Below are 24,881 nucleotides of genomic sequence, written 5' to 3'. Positions count from 1 at the left end.
TCAATAATGACTTAAAATAGTTTAGAATCTTCAATATTTCTTCTACAATTTCACATTTTGATGCACTTTTCTATTTGTTGAATTAAAACCAAAACTTTTCCAAATGCCACATCTGACATTTCATTTCTTATGTTAAATTTAGCAAATCATTTTTTCCCTGTAGAGGATGTTCACTTGGAAAACAGGAAAAAAAGGAATTTGACTGGGTGCAAAAGGCTTTGCATAAAACAAAAAAATAATGAAACTAAGACTATGAGAACGGTCATTAGAAACATGTTTAAAATATTATTAATATCTATTCTTAAATGTCTGACCAATTCTTTCCAAAAGATTACTTTCTCATTTGATTTAATTTGATACAGTTCAGAAGAATACTATTAATTTTAGAGATTACATTGACTGCACAGCTTTATATCATTTTCTGTTTAGTTGATAGCTGTCCCAGAATTTTATTTCTATTAATTATATGCATTGATCTGAAGCTGATGCTTCTACTGCATTAATTTGAAAATGTGAAAATCAATAACATATACAAATGCATCTGTAGACTAAGCTCTATAGCACAGTCTTTGGAGGATGAACTACCATAATAATAACAACTTTAATTGTTTCTTGTGTATGGGCTTCACTCTGTTCTCTCATCAGAGTATGTACAGGAGTGTATGCATGCGTCCTGACCTTGGAGTGTGTGATGGAGAGAGTGTCGACCCACACGCGCCAGCCTCCCCACTCGTACTTAATGGCGTGATAGAGAAGGATCCGGAAGATGGCGTAAACCATCTCGGTGATCTTCTGCTCTTCGCAGCTCTTGGGGTTTATAAAACACAGAGACAACATCCACTCCTGCCATACAGAACACTGCAGCAGACTCCTACACACACACACACACACACACACACACACACACGACACACATACACATACAGTTAATACTGCACAGATCAAAGCCACAAACACACAAATAAAGCATTCAGTTAATTAGAATGGCAGGTTAATGTTACATTAGGAGTCTTGTCAGTGACGCTTATTGATGTTTCAGATTTCTGCCTGAACAGGAAAACTGAACTTCAGTCTCCTGTGCGTGTGGTGTGCCCTCTACTACACTGTTCATAACAATAACTCCTCTAACATAATACACATCCTCACCCTTACATTTTTTTGTCTGATGCACTAAGACATATATTTATATGTTAAATATATAAAATATTTTATTAGCATATAGCACATAATAATGAGTGAAAATTCTAATATTTTTTCATATTTCTAAGTATATCCCAGTATTTGTGTCGCCTTTTGCTCCAAAAGTATGTACTAAAGCCTCTGATGAGCAGATCTAAATGAGAGTCGTCTGAACATGAGCTGCAACGAAGAACTAAGATTCAAAAGAAATCTGACCTTTTGGTATAGATCACAAAGCTAGCTTACATTTCAGTAACAACGTAAAAATAGTGCAGAATCTTCAATATTTATTCTTTAATTTCACAATGAAAATTAGTATTTTTTCCTGTATGTTACTGCTCTATTTATATTTGTTGAATTAAAAGCATCTTTATCAAATTCCACATAGCAAATTTTACGGTTATTTTATTTGTGTGTGTGTGTGTGTGTGTGTGTGATTAGTGTTTTTTTTTCTTTACTTTTGATCTTTCTCAAGTTATTGTATGTGTGTTTCTTTACCTCCTGTTTTCTCTGCTGTTGTTGAACAGTTTGATCATGTCGGAGAGGAAAACTCGTCGCACCTCCATAGTCTCAGGTCCTGCTGGAGCATTCTTCAGCAGAGCTGCAATAACCTTCAGGATCTCTGAACATACAGACACAGACACAGCTGGGGTTATGGTGGGGACTTTATAGGTAACAGTGGGTCATACCCTGTTGTATACACATATAATCAGTTATATTTATTATTTATTCATTAGGCTTTATGTCACTTCCTTTTTCTTTTCAAAATCGAGTGGATTTGTAGCTAAAGCTTTATTCTTTTTTTGTATAAATGAACACTATGGCTACCTTGAGGAAAAACAACAAAGGCTAAACAATAATATGAAAGCATCCTGGTTTTCTTTTAAATGCTTAAACCCATAGGTCAAAACAAAAACCAAACAATCTCTTATCTGCATCAAAAGATGATAAAATCTATATGTCCTTAGGTGGTGGAAAAACAATACATCAAAACTAACAAAAAAGAGGAAAAAATCCTTGCTGAACTACATGATATGTTCAGAACCGACTGTACAGCCAAAGGCGAAGCTTCCAGGAACAGCTCTTTAGCTTAACCTAAAGAGACTGCCTGTTTAGATGAATTATCTAGACAGCGTCAATAGCCATTTGGCTGAACGGAGAGGCTTAAATTTCAGTCGTCCCTGAGAGTTCGGAGCCGTCTGCTTGTGTAAGTGATGCCCTCTCTGTCGTTCCAGTAGAGATTGTGTTGTTTCTACGCCTTACTCAGTCAAATTAGAGTCACTGAACCTTACCAGTAGAAAATTACCTTCGCATACAGACTGGGATTTTTTCCACCCCTCGCCATTTGGTCCTGGTTTGTCCCTGAGTTTTAATGTTAAAAAAAAAACTCCCGCTTCCACGGTTTGTTTTTGATTCAGGCTGACGTTGCTAAAGACTGCAATCAGGGCCATTTTGAGGCTTCAACACAGATCAAATCAGGGAGACGTAGAGGAAAAGAGAAACAGAGCTGCATGCTCTTTTACTGGCCTCATTAAGGCCTGACCTCAGATCAGCGTTTTAGTAATATCGCAGAGCTGCTCTCAGATCAGAGCACACAGAAAAGCTCTGCAGTCTGCGGAACAGCAGGAGTCTGTGAGTGCTGTCTGAAGATGAAAGCAAATGTAATTATAGATACATTACTTTGGCTGTTACATCGCTGATTCAGAAAGGAATTCTAATGCTATGATTCATCAACATCTTAAATGGATTTGTCCTTTTTTTTAAAAAAAATATTCAGTAGATTTTGTTGAACACTGCTTTGTTGATATATTGGTCAGGCTCTAGTATATTATTGTTGTGTTGTTGCCGTTTTATACACTTACAATTATTTACTTTTTTATAGGAAAAAACAATTCAAATATGCTTATTCTGTAACAGATGCTCACAAGACGTTTCAGAAAAGTTAGGAAAGGGGAACTTTTAGACAGGGAAAATTGTGAAATATTCATAAAGCATATTAAACAGGTGATGTAATCATGGTTGGTTATAAAAGGAGCATCCAGGAAAGGTCTAGTCATTTATGAGCAAGGATGAGTCGGGGCTCAGCAAAAACTGCACCAGCAAAAAAACCCAGCGGTTTATGAGTAACACTCCTCAAAGAGTTTAGTTTTTTTTACTCTCTATGCTGCATATTGTCATCAAAACATTCAGAAAATCTGAACGCCCGTGTCCTTTGACCCCTCAGATGGCACTACATTAAAAACCCACATGCTTATGTGAAGGGCTCAGAAATATTTTGACAAACGTTTGTCAGCAAATACTGATGGTGTTTAAAACCACCTCCTTGTATCTACAGTTACTGTCTGTTTCATCAGCTCCACTTACCACATAGGTGCACTTTGTAATAATCACAATCAAAATAATGTTAAAAATGTAAGTTACAGCTACAGTTACCCTTAATTTAATAAAATGTCAAAACAAAACTCAAGTACAATAAACTCAAAGTTAAGAATATTGTGTGTTCCCATGTACTGTTCATCAAAGCTCTGCCGCTCCAGTTTCATTTTCCATTTCCCAAATGCTTTAGGTGATGTAAAAACATGTTCAGCTCCATCTCCTTATTATTTAACAACACTGCTGTTTTTGTCAACATTAACACATTTACATAAGACAGGATGTGTCTGCAGTCCAGTGAAGTATTAATTAGATAAAACAGGTATGGTAATTACAATTTTGTGTGTACATACACAATGAGCAGAGGTCTGAGCCATAAAAAAGGTTTAAAACTGGAAAGAAGTCTGGGCAGTAACCATCGCATCGATTTGCTTAATTCCATCAGCAGAACCTGATTTAATCCAATGAAGCATTGATCAGATAAAGCAGTATTGGAAGCTGGACTTTCTTGAGGAGAGCTCTGGCTATTGGTAAACTACACAGTAACTCCATCATTAGAAAACTCCAGCTGCTCTTTATATTTAACATTTCATAATGAATGGACTACCAGAAATAATCTAAAATGTCTCTGGTTAAACTGTTAATACTCTAATTTACATTAAAGTTATGTTTTTCCTTCTACCTGTAAAGGTACCATTTTGAATTCATAATGTTTTGTTCTGACTATGACTGTATGTTCTTTTAAATCAGTAATTACTGCTCAATATTAAATGCACCCCCCCCCCCTTTTAGGGACAAGTTAAACTGTCCATAAGCAGAGGTTGGAAAAGCAAGAGCAGGACAGCTATTAGAGAAACTGAGGACATCAAAAGCCTAAAATGAACGAGGAGGACATGCTGAATAGGTGGTTAGAAACTCTATAGCTACGAGGGGAAGTTCATTATTCTGAAATGTATTTCTCTGCAGCAAAAAACATTAAATGATCTGTAATTGGCTGAAGTAACCATATATCTCCATACTGCTCTGATGAAATCAGGCCTGAATGAGTGCAAGGCGTGTACAAAAGAGGAGTTCTGCAAAAAAAATAGTTCTGCTAAAAGGGCAAAGATATATTTTTTATATTTATTTACAGCAAAATTGCATATGAGGTTACATTGTATACATTATGTTCTTGAAAAATGAAGAAAAAGGCAGCATTGGTTGAATGGAAAAAATACATTTAGTTCTATTACTGTTTTTTTTTCTTTTCACAATAATCAAAATGTCCAGTATATATCTTTTTTCACATATACTTTTATGCATTTTATGTTTTTCTGGGCTTATCTTCCCTAAAATTGCCCTACACAGATAAAGCTTAATGCAAGGTAATTGCATGGTATAATATTTTAATATTCCATATTACCAAGGTCAACCTGAACTGTACATAAATGTTTAATGAATTTAAATGGTTATTTATAGATGTTGTAATGGATTATATGCATGCCACTGATGCAGTATGATGAAGTTTCTGCTAGTTTCAGTCAGCCTTGCTGATCATGTGCATGTCTCAGAAGATTAATTGTGCTCTTACGTGGGTTCTGAATCTTCACAGTGGAGTCGGGGTCAGGGTGCTGTTTGTGGATGACTTGCGTGCAGATTTGCTCCGTAAGAATCTTTAAAGAAAGCAAAGAAAGTTCTGGTTAGTGTCTTCCTTTCACTATTTTAGGATCAGCCTCCTCAAAGCACAGCTTCAACCTAATCCATTATAAACACAGGAACTAAAACACAAGTCTCAGCCACAGGACTCAACAGAAAATAACCTTCAGAGAAGCAGCTTATATATACATCGTTAACACCATTAAAAAATAATCATTATAATAAAATATTAGATTATTTAATTTAATTGTATTTAGTTTTTAAAAATACTTTTAATCATAAAAGTTTGATTGATTGGTATTTATTGTGGCCAAGTAAATATAATAAAAAATATACCAAGTACCTTTGGACAGCTTTATTCGATCCATTCATCATGAAATGTTAATATACATGTTTTGTTATATAAAAAAATAAAAAAAGAGTAATGAATTGACATAAAGGAAAGACAGACATGTAGATAGACAGACAGACAGATAAGTAGAAAGAATCAGACAGAAAAAAATAGATGGACAGCCAGACAAATAGATATAGGTAAATATATAGTTAGATGGATACAAGGGTAGATAGACATACGATGGATATATGACAGATGGGTAAATGGATAGATAGATGGATAGATGAACAGAGGGAAAGGCAAATGGATAGATAAAACTTACAGATATGAAGATTAGGGTTGTATTGATACTATAACTGGTGTCGGCCAATACTGGGCTCATTTACTCATACTCAAAAAACTGCACCAATATCAATACAAAATCAAAACAACCTGATACCATGTGATGTAAGCCGGGCATACACTGCCATGCTAAAGAACAAACGAGGCAAGCAAGACGTGAAGGAGGGTTTGCTCACACAGGCAAGTATTACTGAAGCAGCAGCAGTCAGAAGCCTAGTCGTTGGTCACTTTTTGACTGGGCGTCTTACCACTTGATATATACTGTGCGATTTTTAGCATGCAGAATCATAATCCCTTCCCCAATACATGTGGAGACATGTAGGCTAGCAAAACGGAGGCAAAAAGAAAACATTCACAGTACCAAAGTTTTGTATATGCCGACTGTACTCTGTCTGACTGAACAAAACTGCAAAGTACAAACTTTCATATAGTGTTTTTGTTTCAACTGTCATTTTAGCAACACTGCTGTAGCTCATTTTCTCAGCTTTAAATCAGGCTTTAGAGAACATTCAACTACAGCTACACCAGTAAATGAAAAGACAACAATAAGATGAAAAACTCCACAAGTGAGTTCTTTAGCCTTGGATGTGTTTCCTACTGTTGATGTGGTATGGAGACTGTTGTAGAAAGACATGAAGAGGACAAGATCAAAACTATGAAAACACACCTTGCTTATAGCTATACAGACATTAGCTTATAGCTAAACACACTATTCTCCATTGCAGCGCTTCTTGATTCAAGGTAACCAATGTTGCACAGCTAGCTAATGCACATCATTTAACATCAGCCACATTTTAACAAACAAACTTATTTCACTGTAAGCCGGTCACTCTTTATGATACTGCAAGTACTAAAAAACAAATACTCAGTTCGAAAAAATACAATTGATGCATCACTAAAATACATAAGCGGGTGGACGAACGGGCAGGTATTGATTTATATTTATTTACAGACTGACCTCAAACAGGACATTGTAAGTAGTCATGGAGAACTGGCTGGAATGGAGCATCAGGCGTTCGGTCAGTAGAGAAAAAAGGCCGTGGCCCAGCATGACCTCTGACTTCCTCCTAAAATATGAAATTCCAGGCATGATGTCATTCTGTACATTTCAAAATGCAGCAGCAAAGTACGGATGACCAAGTTTTTTTAAGGGGGGAAAGGCCATTAAAAAAAACAAAAAAATATATGAAATGAAAGAGAACTTCATCTACCAGCAACCAGATTTATTGCAGAAGCAAAAATAATGACAGATGGCTACAGACCAACACTTCAAGCATCTCACACTGTTTTCCATATTATGTGAGCCAAAATAACACAGAGAGACTAATTTGTTATCAAAATGGCCCTTGAGAGAAAGATACTACAGACTCAAAGAAAAGACTCACTGCACAGTAGAGTCAGCAGCCTGCATTTATTCAGAGTTTTTATTTTAGACCATGTGTGCAGTGTAGGTCTTTTCAGAAAATTATCTAAAAATAATCACAATATTTTCTAAACAAATTAGATGGTATTTAAAATGACATTAATAAAGTTAGTATAGGGTACACGAACAAACTTTGCATTTAAAAATAAATTGACAAAGCATTGACAAAGGTATTAAGTAAGAATACATGTAGTTAGAGCCCATGTTCTAAAAACCTTAATAAGATAAATCTAATTAATAAAGGTTTTCAGCCTTTTTGTCCACTCCATTGGTTCACAGACCTCAGAAACACTAAACATTGTGATAAATATTGTAAATGTATTGTGATACACTAATAAGCAAAGAAGTGATATTTTCAATGGCAACCCAGCTGAACTTACTTTGGTGGTAAATGTCGAAGAAAGTAGCCCATCACTTTGAGTGCCTGCACTCGAATTCCTTCACTTTTGGACGCCAGCAGCTTATATATCACTCTGTTTAAAACAAAACAAACAGCGTGCTTACAAATAGCATCCTTATTGTACAACTAATACATGCCTACAATTAAACACCATGAAAATGTTAGTCATTAAACATCTAAACACTTGCCTTTTCATTTTAAGTTCTAGGTTATTTTACTTCATCTTATTGTACTTTATTAAGTTACTATTTTGCCTTGTGTTTATGTTTTTTTCATTTATTTAAACTTATTTCATTGTAAAGTACTTTGAGCTTTTTTTTTTTTACATATATAGAAAGTAATTCTAAAATAAATAAATTTAAATACTAAATCTAAACTTACTGTCAAAACGAACTTAAAGTAACACAAACTTATTGTTAAATATTAGATAACAATGAAACCACTATTTTTTTTCATTGTTTTACACTGTTGGGAGCTTTATACATACAAGGCATATCAATACTGTATTATGATTAATATTACAATTCTTACAGTAATGAAAATATGTTTTCCATTATGTTTGCTCATACACAGCACAACACACATCATAACAGACTCTTCATTTGTTCACAATTCACACCAAAAAAATCTAAAGAAAACTACATTTCACTTGAAAAGCTAAAAGAATGCTTTTTCCCTATAGTTTTTCCCTATAGTTACTGAACTATAGTTATTCATGACCCACACCAGATTAAACTCAAACTCCCCCTTCTCTTTAGTGAACAGAAGTGATAGAAGTATGTTTTGAGTGGTGCTGTCAGCTCTGAAATGAACAGGATGCCTTCAGTTTTAATGCGCCATTCCATCCAGACACCCCCTGCTAAGCTGCACATTTAACCCCGTACACTGTCATAGTAACCAACGGGTCTATAAAAACCTCAGGAACCTGAAAACATACATTTCAGCAGCGCGTATGAAGGCCCTGTGGAGGTGAATGGGTATCAAATGAACCCACTAGGGTCTGAGACTAGCATGCTAAACTTTACTGAGACTGTTCCAGCGTTAGCGGATGCTAAAGCTCCGGCGCAAAAGTAAATCTTCTGCTATGGATATTACAGTTAGAGACAGCGTAATTTATTTGTATGATTAATTCGGGCAACAATAAATGAAACTGAACATGTGTATAAGTGATGATCTCACACACCAAAAATGATTTTTCAGATGCTGAGAAGGCAACCAAAATGACAGCAACAAGATGTCTCAGCAACTAGAACTTTTTCATAAATGTTGCAAGAATTAGTCTGTTCCCTGCTTCATTGAGGATGGAGTTAGCATCTGCAAAATCAGCTCAAATGGGGCTAAAACTGAGTTACAGACATCAAAGTTATACTTAGAATCTCCAGCTGCTAAATCTCTCCGAGCTCCTTTCATTCTTACAAAATGTAAAGAGCCTAGGCAATTCAAAAGATTTTAACTTGGCTGATTTGGCTGATAGTGTTTTTAAATCAATGGTTCACAAATCATGAATTAAACTGGCCAAAAGACTAATTTTCCAACTTTAAAGATGTTGTCCTGGGCACCAATTGAAGGCCATTTTGATTTTTTAGCCAATGTCTGGTATAGCAGTTCTTTCCATTTTTTAAAGAATAGACTTCAGAGGACCTAAAACTTTAGGATTGTGCTGAAAATACCTCCCCATATGCATCTGAAAGCACAGAATTTTCAAAAGCTTCTTCCAGTACAGAAAAAAAACAAATTAAATTAAGCTGAGACTTACTCATAAAATTCTTAAGAAATCAGTCCCAAACAACCTCTTTAATTACTTTAATCTAAGAGATCTTCACAACTTTGCAGCTACCTGGTGCAGTTCCTAAACCTTTTGGATTTAATAGTTTGATTGCTAAAAATACACTTTAATTTACCACTGCAGTTTTGTGAAATAAACGTCCTGCTTCTATTAAATAATTACAAGTGGACAGTAGCTTTAAATATGCTTTGAAGAATGGCTGTTAAATAACATGCAAAATTTAGAAGCTCTCTTATTTTGAAGCAATTATCACTCATTGTTTTAAGCTTGAATATTATATCATCTTGACATCCTTAAAAAGACCACAATAGAAATGAGCCAATGGGCTTTATTGGACTTTTTTATCCTTGACAACTTAAGTGAATACTTATGTTTTGTATGAATGGCATTTCTTTTTTGGGGGGAATTTAAGCTCCTAATAGGCATGCAAGAAATATTCCTCATACGGTACATTAACTATCAGCTCTAGTTTAAATAAAGACATTTTCCTCCTCACACTATGTAAGTATGTATGTAAGTAACATTTCTTATTTTGTATGTTTCTGTTTTTAAGTTTTTTTTTTTTTTTTGTGATTCATAAACTCTCAAAAGTCTATCTTTTTACTACAGTGTTAGCCAGGTATGTTTCTGATGACCTGCTGAGTCTATACTCCTAAGGACAGAATATATGATTTATATAAAGAACATAAAGTGTAAACTAGTTAAAGCAAATCTGTTAGCAGCAACCAATGATCTCAACAATACGTACTTGGCTTTTTCAAGCAGTAATTATAAAGCTAAGTTAATATGTCCTTTGTAGTTTTGCGCTGTCTTGTGAAGTTTATGCTTGTAACATTGTTCTTTCATACTTTTAGCTTTACTTGGCTGTTGTGACAGCTCCAAACTGTACATTGTCCCAGAACCGCTTCAGAGACATTTAATGGGACGTAAAACAGTACCTTAACAAGTAAGAACACCTTCTTTGAATTGGCTAAAAGCAGTAAGGGACAACGCTTCTGTTCCCCAACCAAATATTTCATATTTTCATAACAAAGTAGTCATGTGAAAAATAAGGTGGACTGATTTGAGGAAAAAATTAGCAAAATTCCCTAAACCTGTGTGGCATCAGAAAATGAGAAGTGGTCCTCCAGCTCCTTCCGATAACCTAACATATAAAATAAAAGGTGCTGATGGAGGTAATAGCCTAAAGACTGATATGTTTTCACTAGCTGTTTTTTATTTTTTTTTTACTTTTTTAGTCAACAGCATATGTTTCATATGTTAGCCTATTGCTGTGTGGAATTATGATATCAACATCATGATAAATTACATAATGGGCCTCATCAGATTTAGACCAGATTTAGACACAGAGCCTATAAACAATAACAACCAGCATACAGTACATACTGAATAAACTGAACAGTAAATGTGGCTGATTGGGCGGCAGCCCATCCTGGCATTATTTTATTTGATTGATTTATTTTAAATGTTTAAATTTCCTGTTATCCTGTTTCTTATTAAAGTAAAAGCTACTATAACTGATGTATTTTTAATGTAGCAGTTCTGCTAGTGAATTTTTTGTGTTCCATCCTGTTCAGAAAAACTAAATATTGCAATATGCCTTCAAGTATCATGACATCATATTTATGCCGTATTGGCCAGCCTTATATGAGGTGAGCTCAGAGCAACAGCAAATTGCTCATGCCAACATTGGGTTTCTGCACTACACAATGTCGCCACGGGCAACTACCGCCTCACCGGATGCCGTTGCGCTGATCAAAGGCTTGGACCATAGAGCTTGGATGCTCTGACATCAGAGCCACCAGCAGCTGGAGAACATCCATCAGATTGTCATCCTGGAGCAAACAAAACAACAAACACAGATCCAGACTGTTAGAGATGTTAACACTGTGTTAATAGGCTACCAGCACTACAACCAGCAAAGCACTGCTCTTTAATCAGGATCTTTAAAATCAGGCTCTGTAACGTATATTCCCTCAAGACTCCAGATTAAAACGGTTCTACCTATAATGAAAAAGAACGTGAGTTTGCGTGACTTTACAAAAACAAACATTAATTTAAAAGCTATTCATGTGTTATAGGGAGCACGGGACATAGCAATCACGGTATAACAGCAAATAGCACATAATGATTGTGTGCACATGTATCCATAACAGAAAGAAAACAGACTAGAAATTCAGTTTGAGCAGAAGCAGGAAAAGAAGTGCAGGTTTACAGTTGCTGTCTTTGTGCGCCATCTAGTGGAAAAATCAAGCAAATCAGGCAGGGTTCTTGGTCATGGATTAGTGTGAAAAATGAAAAATGTCTATATTAGGTAGAACTGAGTGGCTGTGAAATAAGTTTCTGCAAAAAGTAGTTTCAGTTTAAGATTTATTTGCAACTTAATTTAAATAAAAAAATATTTTAAATGTAATAAAAACTTGCTTTAAACAGGTTCACAAATGAGTTTTATTATACTGCATCTGTAGGTCTGTGTTCATAAACAAACTAGCTAAAAATAATGTACTATAATATTAAATAATGTAGTGGAGTGGAGTAAAAAGTAAGATATTTAACTTTGAAATGTAGCGGAGTGAAAGTACAAAGTCACCAAAAACAGAAATACTTCTGTAAAGTACAGATACATGAAAAAACTACTTACATTAACTACTTAAGAGTACAGTAATGAATTACATTTAGTTAGTTACTGTCCACCACTGCTATCAAGACATTCAATTAACTCAAAGTTTTAAGGCAACTTGTTATCTTACTTTTTACAGTCAAAATATATATATTTTTTAATATTGTGGAGAGAACATCTGTGAATTTCAGCCAAGGCTGCTGCTCCCTACCACTATGGCTGGGTTTTGAGTCTCTGAGTGAATATTTGTGGTAGCTTTCTCCTATGAAGCCAGTAAAATAAGGTCTGACAATGACTTTAATGATTTGTCCTTTCGTTTTTTCCTACATAAGCACATTTCTCAACCCACCAGTATGGCATGTGATAGACACTTCTCATATTCATTTCTGCAGTCAGTGGGCCTGTTTAGACCTTGCATCAAGATGTGTTTGTGGGGATCAGATCATGTTAAAATTTCACTTGCTGCTTGAAAAGCCAGACACAAATACACAACTGAATCACTAAAACCACATTCAGAGCTGGTCAGAGACAACCACACTTCACACAAGTGTCAACAGTATATGTTTTCATTATCCGTTTACAATTATATAAGCAGAATTGTGGAGCAGGAGAGAAAATAAACAACGAAACAAAAGCTGGAGGATACGTGATGCTCAAAGTTAGCCTCAAATCAAGTACTCAAAACCTTCCAAGCTGTGCATCCAGGACCCCTCATATCGTAACGGAGAAAAAGAAAACAAAGTAAAACAGAATTGACGTATATGTTGATGTGCTTTTTTAAAAAATCAGCTCTCATCTGGCTAGACCGGCAACACATTTTAGTAAATAGTGAGAAGGGAATCCAAAGTTTATCCAAGCTTGCTAGGTTAGCCTCCACTTAGTAGTTTTCTCTCTGTTAACTCAAAGAGACTGTTGAAGTTATGTGGGCATCAGTTTTGTGATTTGTGAGGACACTGCTTATGCTCGTGTGACCCAAGATGACGCCCAGTTTACATCAAATACTACTTTTGCAAATTTGTCCTTTTATTTCATTTAGGCTATGGTATTTAATTTTGCAAATGTTTTGCATATTACTGTGCAATGCGCTTTGTAATTATTTAAACAGAGTGCTAACAACAGCACTGTTGAGCAGGTATACAAGGCATTGTTATCTGATGTAACTGTGTGCTGTTACCTCATGCATCGTGAGCAGGTAGTTGAGAATACTTTGTAGCTCATCCTCCTTTACCCCAAAGTCCTACAAAACAAAAACCTTTACTTATTTTACCTTTACTCATTATTGTGACTCATCTACATATGACATTCATGCAAGTGTGCAATATATTGCAAATCAATTATTGTGATTGATTGGGATTGTTATTGATCATCTTTATGAACATTAATACATTTTTGCTTGGTGTAATTTACCTGCTTAAAAATATTCCAAGAACAAAGACTAACAGAACAGCAAATGTAATCATAAAATGCACTTATATGGAAATAAATGTTTTAAAAGCACACCTTCATAATGAGCTGTTTGACAAACAGCAGCAGAAAAGCTCTGACAGAGTGGATTTCCTTCTGACTGGGCCTCTGACCATCTAAACACAAAAAACAGACACAGATCACTTTTTAACACAAACCAAACTATCATGCTTTTTCACCCATTAGAAAACTATTTGCTGAACTGACAGTTTACAGAGGAAAAAAGAGGAGAAAAGGAGTTTTCAAAGGTTTACTAGCAGACAGCGGAAAGCTGCTAATCATCATCATCATCATCATCATCTCCTCATTTAATCCAAAAAACACTCTGCAGGTAGAGGAAAACCATCTTTCACATTCTGTTTTAATAATAACAACTTTTAATTGTAAGGAAATAATCCTTTCCTCATTCAATAAAACACATCTAAAGAGCACTTTAAGTAAAGTACAGAAGACAAAAGTATGCTGGGACACAATTTTCTCTGTCTATTCTGGGAGTCTGCAGGTGCAGGTTTTGTGTGTACAAAAAAGAACAAAGAATGCAAATTTTATGCTGCCTTTCAGTCTCTGTTTGACCTTGTTTTTCTTTAATGAGGTCTTTACCCATTGCTAGAGATGGCATGGTCGATAACACTTTTCCTTTTCTAATACTGATACTGAAATCCTAAATACCAATAATGATCCAATATTTTTCTTCTGATAAGTTTCAGAACTGAAACCCCTCACTCTGTTGTACATAAAGCACATTCTTACTTATTATTTACTTTTCCTCCTGATCCTTCTTAGAGTTTATTTTTGTAAATATTATTACAAACACAAATATTTTTTGGCCTTCATAACAGTGGTCCTGCTGTCTTGCTGATGGATTTTGCCCATTCCTCAATATTGAAACATGTAAGTATCGACTGACAATATTCCCTCTTTAAAATCTACTGTGCTTCACAAAAAGCCATTTTAACCGAAGTTATTCACCTAACATGAGATAAACTAGCCTGTGATGCTGAAACTACTGACACATCAGAAATACACATCACATCACATCATAAGGAGACGCTACACATCAAAACCCTCTGAATGGCGTTTTTATATCTCAAAAACAGAAATATGCAGAAATTTTCAGTGGAATTTCACTTTAAGCCTTTTTGTGTGTGCTGGCTCCAAGTCTGGTACATGTGCTGCTCTTACCCAGGCCTTTGGGAGTGACTCCACTGCGATCCTGAGGGTTCACCACCCAGTAGTAGAATTTGAGAGTGTGCATGACCTGCAGCACTGTGCCCACTCTACGCACTGCATTATAGATGGTCACTGTACTGATGAACTCAGTGGCCAGATAGGTGTACAAAGTCAGCTGCACCTGGAGCAGGTAACAACAAACATTATGAATATGAATATAAATAATTATGAAATGAATAGCTCCCATTCTAAAATTGCATGAGTCACACTTGAAGTTGTTAACTCAATATAGCTATATATCAAATTTTACTATAAAATTAACAGCTCCATTTCCAAAATCTGATTGGTTTAAAATATTCAATATACACACATGAACAGATTAGATTACATTATATTTGTGTTTGAAAAATACACTGCACTGGTGCAAACTGCTCAGGTTAAACCAGCTGGTGATAGAACACACTAGCTTGGTGACTTAACTGTAAAATATTTTTGAGGTTTTGAAAAGAAAAAAAAAACCTTACTTTCATACTTAGTATATATCGTCAATGATGTAACAAAATGCCAATTGGCCTTAACATTGTGTCAGGATTTAATGACAAATGAATCAACAGAAACTTTCCACAATGACTCAGAATGACATCTTGTTCCATTAACTTCGATTAAAAGTTAAGAATATTCTTTTCTGATCTCTTAGAAGGTAAACTTTTTGGAGATACAAGGTATTGTTTCCAACAGCAACAATATACAAGCCTTACAAGTCACATTACAGTATCCACCTGCACCACCTTCAAGGCTCTGTCCAAAAATGCATTCCCTATTAGAAACGGTTGGGCAAGCTTGGTAGAATGCTGGTAAAAGTCTTTCAATATAATGAGCAACTGTACTGATCCCTGTTTAAGAGGTTGGACAACAAATAACGTGTATTAATTGACCAGTGATCAATACTGCTGTAGTAAGAAGGAATGAGAGTGTTCCAGGCATCAGTGAAAAGTTTTTGTTTTTTATTGACCCCTTAATTTAGTCACTGTCAGTTTCATCTGTTAACCAAGTCTCCCTCTATCACAAGACGCTACCAAGCTGGGAGAGTGTCAGCTAGCTTCCTTCGAAACACACTTCAAAACCACTGATAATGCACCATCACTGTACAGTTCAGCGCATTTAGAGGAAAACACTAACTGCTAATTCTGTTAGCTAACAGACACGCATAAGATAAGATAAGATAAGATAAGATAAGATAATCCTTTATTAGTCCCACAGCAGGGAAATTCACAGTATTACAGCAGCAGAGTAACAGAAGTAAGGTACTCGGTAATAGAAACGGGAAACAGTATAAACAGTATGAACATTATAAATAATAAAAGTTAAAGTTAAATCTCTAGACTATTTAAAACAAAATAAGAATAAGAATAAAAATAAGAGTTGCATAAGATCTGTATTGCACTTATGAACATATTGCACAATGAAAAATATTTACATTCTGAATATAAGTGTATATTGTATGTATGTATGGTCTACTGGGAGCAATGTTAGTTGAACAGTCTCACAGCAGCAGGAAGGAAGGACCTGCGATAACGCTCCTTCACACACTTGGGGTGAAGGAGCCGGTCACTGAAGGAACTGCCTAGTGTCTAGAGTCTGCATGATGCATGGGGTGGGAGTCGTTCTGCAGCATGGATGCTCGCTTGTTTAGCATCCTCTTTTCTCCCACTGCCTGCACTGGGTCTAGAGGAGTTCCCAGGAACGAGCCGACCCTCCTTATCAGTTTGCCCAGTGTCTTCCTGTATGCAGTGGAGATGCTGCTGCCCCAGCAGATCACTCCATAGAAGATGGCTGATGCCACCACTGTGTCAAAAAAGGTCCTCAGGAGTGGCCCCTGCACTCCAAACGACCTCAGTCTCCTGAGCAGGTAGAGTCTGCTCTGTTCTTTCCTGTAAAGTGCAGCAATGTTGTCTGACCAGTCCAGTTTATAGTTAAGGTGCACACCCAGGTACTTATAAGTGTCCACTCTTTCAATGTCCATTCCCTGGATGTTCACTGCTGAAGGGGGATGTGTGCGCCTGCAGAAATCCACCACCAGTTCTTTGGTCTTCCCCGCATTGATCTCTAGTTGATTCCGCAGACACCAGTCCACAAAGTCCTGAATCAGTTCTCTGTACTCTCCGTCGTCCTCATTTGTGATGCGGCCAACAATCGCTGAGTCATCAGAGAACTTCTGTAGGCGGCAGTTTGTTGAGCTGTACATGAAGTCTGCAGTGTACAGGGTGAAGAGGAACAGTGCTAACACCGTGGGGGCCCTGTGTTACAGACCACCATGTCGGACACACAGTCCCTTGTCCTCACATACTGTGGATGGTTGGTGAAGTAGTCCAGGATCCAGTGCGTTAGGTGATGGTCCACCCCTGCCTGTTCCAGCTTGTTCCTCATGATCCCAGGCTGTATGGTGTTGAAAGCACTGAGCTCACCATAGGGCGGAGTTGTCTAAGGACCAGCCTCTCCAGTGTCTTCATCAGGTCATGCTGAGGTCCTTTGGGTGCTGCGTTTTCGGCAATGGCACCACACAAGATGTTTTCCACAGTTGTGGTACTCTCCCCAGGTTCAGGCTTGTGTTGAAAATGTGCTCAACTATCCCACACAGCTGAACTGCGCAGGACTTAAGGAGCCTGGCACAGATGCCATCCGGCCCTGTAGCTTTCCTCACCTTGATCTTCCTGAGCTCATTTCTCACCTGGACCATTGTGAAGGTCAGAATGGAGCAAGGGGGGTGCTGTGTCAGAATAATGTATAGTATTTCTTACACTGGCTGTTTTCTGGAGTTGTTAATTTTTTCTTTCCATCCTGGCTGGTCACTGCTGCTCTCACCTGCCACTGTACGTCATACCTAAACTCAGGCACTGTCCTTGACTAGTCGACTGCTGCCTACAGTACGCACTAGTGTAGTTGTGGCTAGTACAGACCTGACATGTTGGTAACAGCAACAACATTTATGCAACGCTTACACAACAACAGTAACATTCTGTAAGAAAGAACACATTTGTAGGAGGAGCCTGAATAGATAATTTAACATGAGTGGTGTGTCCATGCAGCTAACCTTTGCTGGTGCATGGATCCATATGGCAGGATTGAACAGAACATGATCACACAGCTGTTTCAGCAGCAAGACACCATTTGGCAGGTTGCTAAGATAACGAGCAAAGGCCAAGAAGATGTCCAGTACTGGTCTTGTCACATGATCTTTGGAAGACTAAAGACAAACAAAGAAAGAAAAGATAAAGAGAAAAAGACAAAATAAACCCATTAACAGCTGCACTCATAATACATACTACATACTTTTCTATGTAATGCTAATGACAAGAACAACAATAATAATAATAATAATAATAATAATAATAATAATAATAATAATAATAATAATAATGTTACATTTATATAGCACCTTTCACAAACTCAAGGTTGCTTCACATAGCATGGACCAAAAAAAAAAAAAAAAAAAAAAGCAGCGGAGGAGGAAGAAAAGCGCACATTAAAAGAGAAAAGTCTTTAAGTCGGGTTTGAAAGAGGAAAAAGAAGAGCAGTCCCAGAGGGATTGAGGAAGAGACTTCCAGAGTTTGGGGGCCATGGTACTGAAGGGCCTCCCTCCCAAAGTGGAGAGTCTGGTGCATGGGACAGCAAGTAAGTTATTACAAGAAGACCTAAGAGAGTGAGAGGGAGCGTAAGAGGTCAGCAGTTCTCTGAGGTAGGATGGAGCAAGGTTATGCAGGGCTTTGACAGTGAGTAGTAAAATTTTTAATTTTATATGAGACGGGACTGGTAGCCAGCGTAGCTGAGAAAGAATGGGGGCGATGTGAGCTGAATGCTTAGTATCAGTGAGAACTCTAGCCGCAGAGTTCTGAATGTACTGTAGCTTTTGTATAGACTTTAGAGGGAGAACAACAAAGAGGGAGCAACAGTGCCAATATGGGACATAATGAAAGCATGAACCAAAGTTTTGCATCTTTATCGGTCAGGAACGATTGAAGACGAGCAATGTTACGTAAATGAAAGAATGCAGTCTTAGCAAGGAACTTGATATGCAGATCAAAATTAAGTGATGGGTCAAGTAAAACACCAAGATTTCTAACAACAGGTGCAGTCTTAATGAGCAGGCCATCAATACTAACTGAAACACTGGATGACTTTGATAGTAAATGTTTAGGGCCAACCAGTAAGGCTTCAGTTTTATCAGTGTTTAGCATGAGGAAGTCATTGTGCACCCAGAGCTTTAAATCAGAAATACAATCAATTAGTGTACTTGGAGGGGAATCTGAGGGTGTGTGTACTGAGATATAATTGAATATCATCAGCATACCACAAAGTTTAGGCCATGGCTACGATTGATCTGGCCAGGGGATGAAATGTAAAATAAGAAAAGTAGGGGTCCAAGAACTGAGCCCTGCGGAACACCACATGTAACAGGAGAGGTGGAGGACTTCTGTGGTTCTAGTTTGATAAACTGCTGTCTGTCTGTAAAATACGACCTGAACCACTGTAAGGCTCTGTCAGTGATATCAATAAAGAAAAGACTAGAAATGAGAACATCATGATTAACAGTATCAAATGCTGCACTTAATTCGAGGAGAAGGAGAATATTGAGAGAACCACCATCAGCAGACTGGAGAAGATCATTAGATCACAAGAGCTGTCTCAGTGCTGTGGTGAGTAAGGAAATCAGATTGAAATGGCTCATAGATGGCATTATCACTGAGAAATGTCTGGAGTTGGGAAGCAACCACTCTTTCCATTACTTTAGCTAAAAATGGAAGGTGTGAAATGGGTCTGTAATTAGAAAGAGAAGTCAGGTCCAAATCAGGTTTCTATGATTTAATGTTTTAATGATGGCAAAACTGTGGTAAATCTGAAAAAAGATTTTGTCTCAACACCCTGCATGAACCATGAATGGATTTTTAAAAACAAATTTTCAATCAAAGTGAATATTTCATACCCGGGCAGCATTTTCATATTACATTTCGCATAAGAATTTCCTGCATGGAAGCTTTAGAGGTGGAAGTTTGGTTCCACTGTGAACTTGATAGGTTTCTCTAGGACACAGTATTTTACACCAAACTACTCTGAATAACTCTGTTTCCATCTTAACCATTTAATCATGCAAAATTATTTGAGAATTTGCATTACCTTACCTGTGTTAAAGGTAACCTTATGTGCCTGTGGTGAAACCTGGAAGGGGGCCTTTTGCTTTAACTATAAATAAAGGTATGATTTATCTGTTTACTTCTTTTTTTGACCTTGCCTGATCTCCTCGAGTTAACAACACCTGCTCTGAATACTGATCTAGCACCTGTGAGGGAGAGTGTGTCTAAATGAAAATTTAAAAATAGCACTTTGAGAGAAAAAGGAAGAAAGAAAGAAAGAAAGAAAGAAAGAAAGAAAGAAAGAAAGAAAGAAACAAAGAAACAAAGAAAGAAACAAAGAAACAAAGAAACAAAGAAAGAAAGAAAGAAACAAAGAAACAAAGAAACAAAGAAAGAAAGAAAGAAAGAAACACAGACAGACAGACAGACAGACAGACAGACAGACAGACAGACAGACAAGGAGGACAAACAGTGAAAAGAACATGAAAGATAGAGAAAAAGAGAAAGAAGAGCTCATTATATGAACTGTGAATATCACACAGAAAATGTCTGATGAAATAATTGTGGGCTTAAATACGATCCACAGTTCAGTATGGAACTCAGAACCCGTAATTTGGAGATAAAAGTGTGCAGCGGCTGTGAAGACTGAAGCAGCTTTACTTGTTCCAACAGGAAAAGGAACTCAGCTTTAATTGCTGTCATGACTTTGAAAATGTTGTCTGTTAGAATTAATAGACAAGACTGCCAGGATTTCGTCAGTGATGCTCATTAACACTTTGCTTTAGCACCCCAAGATCATTTTAACTCCAAACGTATGAGTAGTGATGCAATTTATGAAACATATAGTTCTGGTTCTAAAACCTGATTGCCTGTATCCTCCCCCTCCTCTGGGATGGGATGAGAGAGACTTCAGGTAGGCTGTAACTGTAACAGTTACTTAAATATTAATTTTCAATGGCTTAATATACATACACACATACATCAAAATACAGATTAAAAACTCATATTTTTAAAAACCAAGATCAACAGATAAATGACAGATGTACAGATATAAAAAAAGAATGGCAATGGCAGTTTGAAAAACATTAAAATGATAAATGTTCTGCAAACATCAAAACACCTCAAGGATGGATATACAGTCATAATGGCATAATGTATCAAATACAAGATGCTAATCTGGCTATCTACAATGTGCAATTCGGCTTGTTTTTAAAATTGCTTCACGTAACTGACAGGCAACTCATAACATGTTCCTAGATGCATGAAAGTTTCATCGTGTAAAGCAGGGTGCACGACTTCTATCTTGGAGGGCTGGTGTCCTGCACAGCCTGGTAGCAAGTGTAATCAGATGTGTCTGAGCAGGTAAATCACCAAACTGCGCTGGACACCGGCCCAAGAGAACAGGAGCTGTGCAGCCCTGCTTTACAGTGTTTGTGATTGTATGACTGTACCGAAACCTTTACACCTTCACAAGATAGGCAATAAAGTATGTAGAGTCTTTGTTTTTTCACCCACCTTCTCAAGAGAGTATCCAATGACCAGGAAGCCCTTAAAGGCCAGCACCTGCTCCTGCATCGCCACAGAGTTCTTTAGCAGCTCCATTATAAACGACAGCAGTGTGTAGCTGAACACAATGGAGAGGAAAAAAGCATCATTGCACATTCAAAAGTTTGCTGACACCTGTCCATTCCATGTTCTTCAACCAGAGAATTTTTTGCACTGGTCACGGTGTTCTGGAATAAGTCAGTTTGACAGAAAAATGAGTGATATAAATGTTATTTGCGCTAACATTGAGCAGAAACTGCAGTCACATGACATGTAGCCTAATCGAAACACTGTCCAACTCATGTTCGCCAGCAGCCTTGAAAAAAAGCTTTGAAGAAAACAGAATTATCAGTTCTCCTGAACGCAAATTTATCCAGGCTGATTTAAGCCAGAGCTTTATAGCTATAATGAAAAAACATGTAGACTGTTAAACAAGTTTATCACAACAAGCTAGTGCTTTTAGGAACTGCATTATAGATCAGTGTAAAATATGCATCACCTATTGTAAATGATCAAACAAAGTTTATGGAGACAATATTTGAGCACCGCTCTTAATAACTGTTTGAGGGCATACAAACTTACAGTCTAGATTTATACCAAAAAGTACCACCTCACACATATGTTGTTTACAATGACTGACCATGTTCATTTTCTCTCATTTAAGCAGGTATTGCAGGCAATACAGCAATAATGCACCATCAGGTTACCACCTGCTGTACTGAAACAGGTTACTGGATAAAGGTGCTGCAGATATTGAGGAAGCTCACTCTGTCAGTGTAAGGAGCAGCCTGCAGTCCATATTTGTAGGTCTTATTCTGTCAGTCAGCAAAGCTAGGGGGTATGATAATCCTGTTCAGCTTGATTAATAGTGCAATCTACTTTGAGAAATACTGAATAAAAATCATTGTACTCATAGTTCTTGACAGCAGTTTTAAAACATCCCAGTACCAATGCACTGTATTGGTTCAATGTTGTGACTTGACAAGTACCGTGATTTCATATTTTTTCCTTATCACCCACTTCTCAACAACACTGGCTTTTTTATTTGTAACTTCAGTCCTGGCTGACCAACTGCATTTCAGTTAAGGAGGGGAAAACAGAGTGAACTGACTTTTAGACTGAACCATTTCTCAATACCAGCAATGAAAGTCTCTGTGTGTGTGTGTGTGTGTGTGTGTGTGTGTGTGTGTGTGTGTGTGTGTGTGTGTGTGTGTGTCCTCACCATACAGATGTGTCGAGTTCTTCACTGGTGTGCTGAGTGAAGTCCAGCTGTGTGAAGAGAGGGAACAGCACCTGCACGCCTCCAATTGAGTGAATTGCACTTTGAACAGAGTGAGTCACTACAGCCTTCACATCCTACAGAGAGAAATAAACAACACAGAATTCTCTTAGTAAACAAAAATACAAATAAAAAATTGCCAATGTTCTTCTTAACAGAGTTTACATGTTTTAGATATTTAGAAAAAATAGAAACAAAAAACATGAGGCACTTTGTTTAATCACATAATTTTAACTACAGTAAGTAATAATTAATAGATAAAAAGTGATCTAAAATAAGTATGTAGATAATGTTAAAGTTCTTAACATTTTAAACTGCTGGTTCACTAGACGAATGCTGTTTGAACTGGTTTCCAGGAAAACAGTTTTTTTTTTTTTATTTGAAAACTGTTTGCTAAATAAGTTTTACTTTAAGCTAATTATGCAGCTGTATGCAGTTGCAGTGACAGGACGAGCTGCAGAATGTTCAGTAACTTTCAAACGACTGTCATTTTGAAATGAACAGTATATAATACAATAATACAACAGTTTTCAGCTCCTTTGACAAACTGCTTGTTGGAGCACAGCCTTCGTGTGTGTGTGTGTGTGTGTGTGTGTGTGTGTGTGTGTGTGTGTGTGTGTGTGTGTGTGTGCAGTAGTGACATGAAGAATAGTGAACAGCTGTTGTGTCATTGTCTTAATTACAGCTCTGAGCTCCCCACACAGAATCACACTTATTAACCTGCTGTAACACACAGCTGTGCCATAAGACCTTCTGATGCAGCTCCGCCATGGAGACCAGGCAAGAATGTGAAGGAACAGGAGGCAAGGGAATGAGGCATGAGTGAGTGAGAGAGAGAGAGAGAGAGAGAGAGAGAGAGAGAGAGAGAGAGAGAGAGAGAGAGAGAGAGGAGAACTAAAAGGAGAGCACACCTGCAGCATTAGAGCATGTGGTGAATGGACAAAGATGGACATGTTGTCCTTAGGAGACGACTCTAAACAAAGCTGAGCATCTGTAGCTCTGGGGTTGTAGGTGAAAGCGATGCAGCCAGACAGTTTGCCATCATACAACAGGGTTTTATGATGCTCCGCAAACAGCAGGTCACTCTCAGCCTTATACTTAAACGTTCCCTGAACAGACAGAGGAGGAAATACAGTTAAGACAACATAGACAAGCTGTTTCTTACTACTACTACCACCACCACCACCACCACCAATACTACTACTATTACAACTACCACAACTACTACTACTAAAAATATATACATATTTTGGACAGCAACAATGGTATTTATAGATATGAAATAATATATAATACATATAAAAACAAGGAAATCACTGAACAGAGGAGGACACTTTATGAAAAAAAATATTGACTTAGTATGACAAGGAATTTCAGTTCAACTAAACAACTAATGATGGGAGAGCATACCTGCAGCATTAGGGCATGTGGTGTATGTACAAAGATGGACATGTCCTTAGGAGATGACTCTAAACAGAGCATTTGTCGCTCTAACATTACTAACATTATTTAAAATTCCATGAAGTAGTTTAGAATCATCACTAAATGATTAAGTACTCAAACATTAACTGATAGTTACGATAATATTTTATCGTAGTATGATGTTAAGTATGATACATACATTATGTTAAGTATGATAACATTAGTTTATTATTAAGTAGTTAATTAATGTGTAATTAATTAAATAATTTTAATGTGTTGATTAAGATGACTCAACAAGTCAGACAGGAAGATCTAATTAACAATCTTACAGTTTATAATAATGTCAAATAAGGTCTTAATTAAGTCCTTATAACTAAATCAATCATTAAAACACCTATAAGATAATCATTAGTATTAAACCACAATGTAGCCATTAACTAAAATCTTATGTTAACAACGTTTTCAAAGTTGCTTAAACTCAGTCTGGAGTATTCGTGCTCTACATGTTTAGGTGTTTCCTAAATCATGGCCCAGTTCCCCAAAGGAATCTTAGAGTTAAGATCATCTTAACTGGTAGAGAGAGTGTATAGTGTAATACTTGCTCTACTATAGGACAAATCAGCTTATTTGTCCTATAATTTCCAGGTGGATAACGCTGGTAGATTTACGGGTGTATCACGCTGCACTGACAACAGATTTTGTACCAGTCTTGATACTGATTTGAGAGTTATCTAAGTTATTGGAGAAAACAGAACTTTTTCAGGGATCTTGTGATCAAAA

At 36.9% G+C, this 24,881-nt stretch overlaps 1 protein-coding gene across 2 annotated transcripts in view; it reads right to left on the bottom strand.

The window, feature by feature from the left end:
* lrba (LPS responsive beige-like anchor protein) overlaps positions 1 to 24,881 on the bottom strand; it is a 350,478-nt gene that overhangs the window by 269,894 nt on the left and 55,703 nt on the right. For both annotated transcript variants that reach the window (XM_037532971.1, XM_037532972.1), the window contains exons 9-21: positions 23,591 to 23,788; positions 22,623 to 22,756; positions 21,371 to 21,479; positions 17,818 to 17,970; positions 14,739 to 14,907; positions 13,593 to 13,672; positions 13,267 to 13,329; positions 11,210 to 11,307; positions 7,667 to 7,759; positions 6,822 to 6,930; positions 5,123 to 5,204; positions 1,678 to 1,801; positions 679 to 871 (exon numbers count right to left, since the gene is read on the bottom strand). In XM_037532971.1, coding sequence (XP_037388868.1) covers positions 679 to 871; positions 1,678 to 1,801; positions 5,123 to 5,204; positions 6,822 to 6,930; positions 7,667 to 7,759; positions 11,210 to 11,307; positions 13,267 to 13,329; positions 13,593 to 13,672; positions 14,739 to 14,907; positions 17,818 to 17,970; positions 21,371 to 21,479; positions 22,623 to 22,756; positions 23,591 to 23,788 — 1,605 coding nt within the window. The remainder of the gene's footprint in view (positions 1 to 678; positions 872 to 1,677; positions 1,802 to 5,122; positions 5,205 to 6,821; positions 6,931 to 7,666; positions 7,760 to 11,209; positions 11,308 to 13,266; positions 13,330 to 13,592; positions 13,673 to 14,738; positions 14,908 to 17,817; positions 17,971 to 21,370; positions 21,480 to 22,622; positions 22,757 to 23,590; positions 23,789 to 24,881) is intronic.

This window comes from Pygocentrus nattereri, chromosome 22, assembly GCF_015220715.1.
Source record: "Pygocentrus nattereri isolate fPygNat1 chromosome 22, fPygNat1.pri, whole genome shotgun sequence".
NCBI lineage: Eukaryota > Metazoa > Chordata > Actinopteri > Characiformes > Serrasalmidae > Pygocentrus > Pygocentrus nattereri.
The sequence above is the reverse complement of the archived record's forward strand: the minus strand, read 5'-3'. Positions and strand labels throughout refer to the sequence as shown.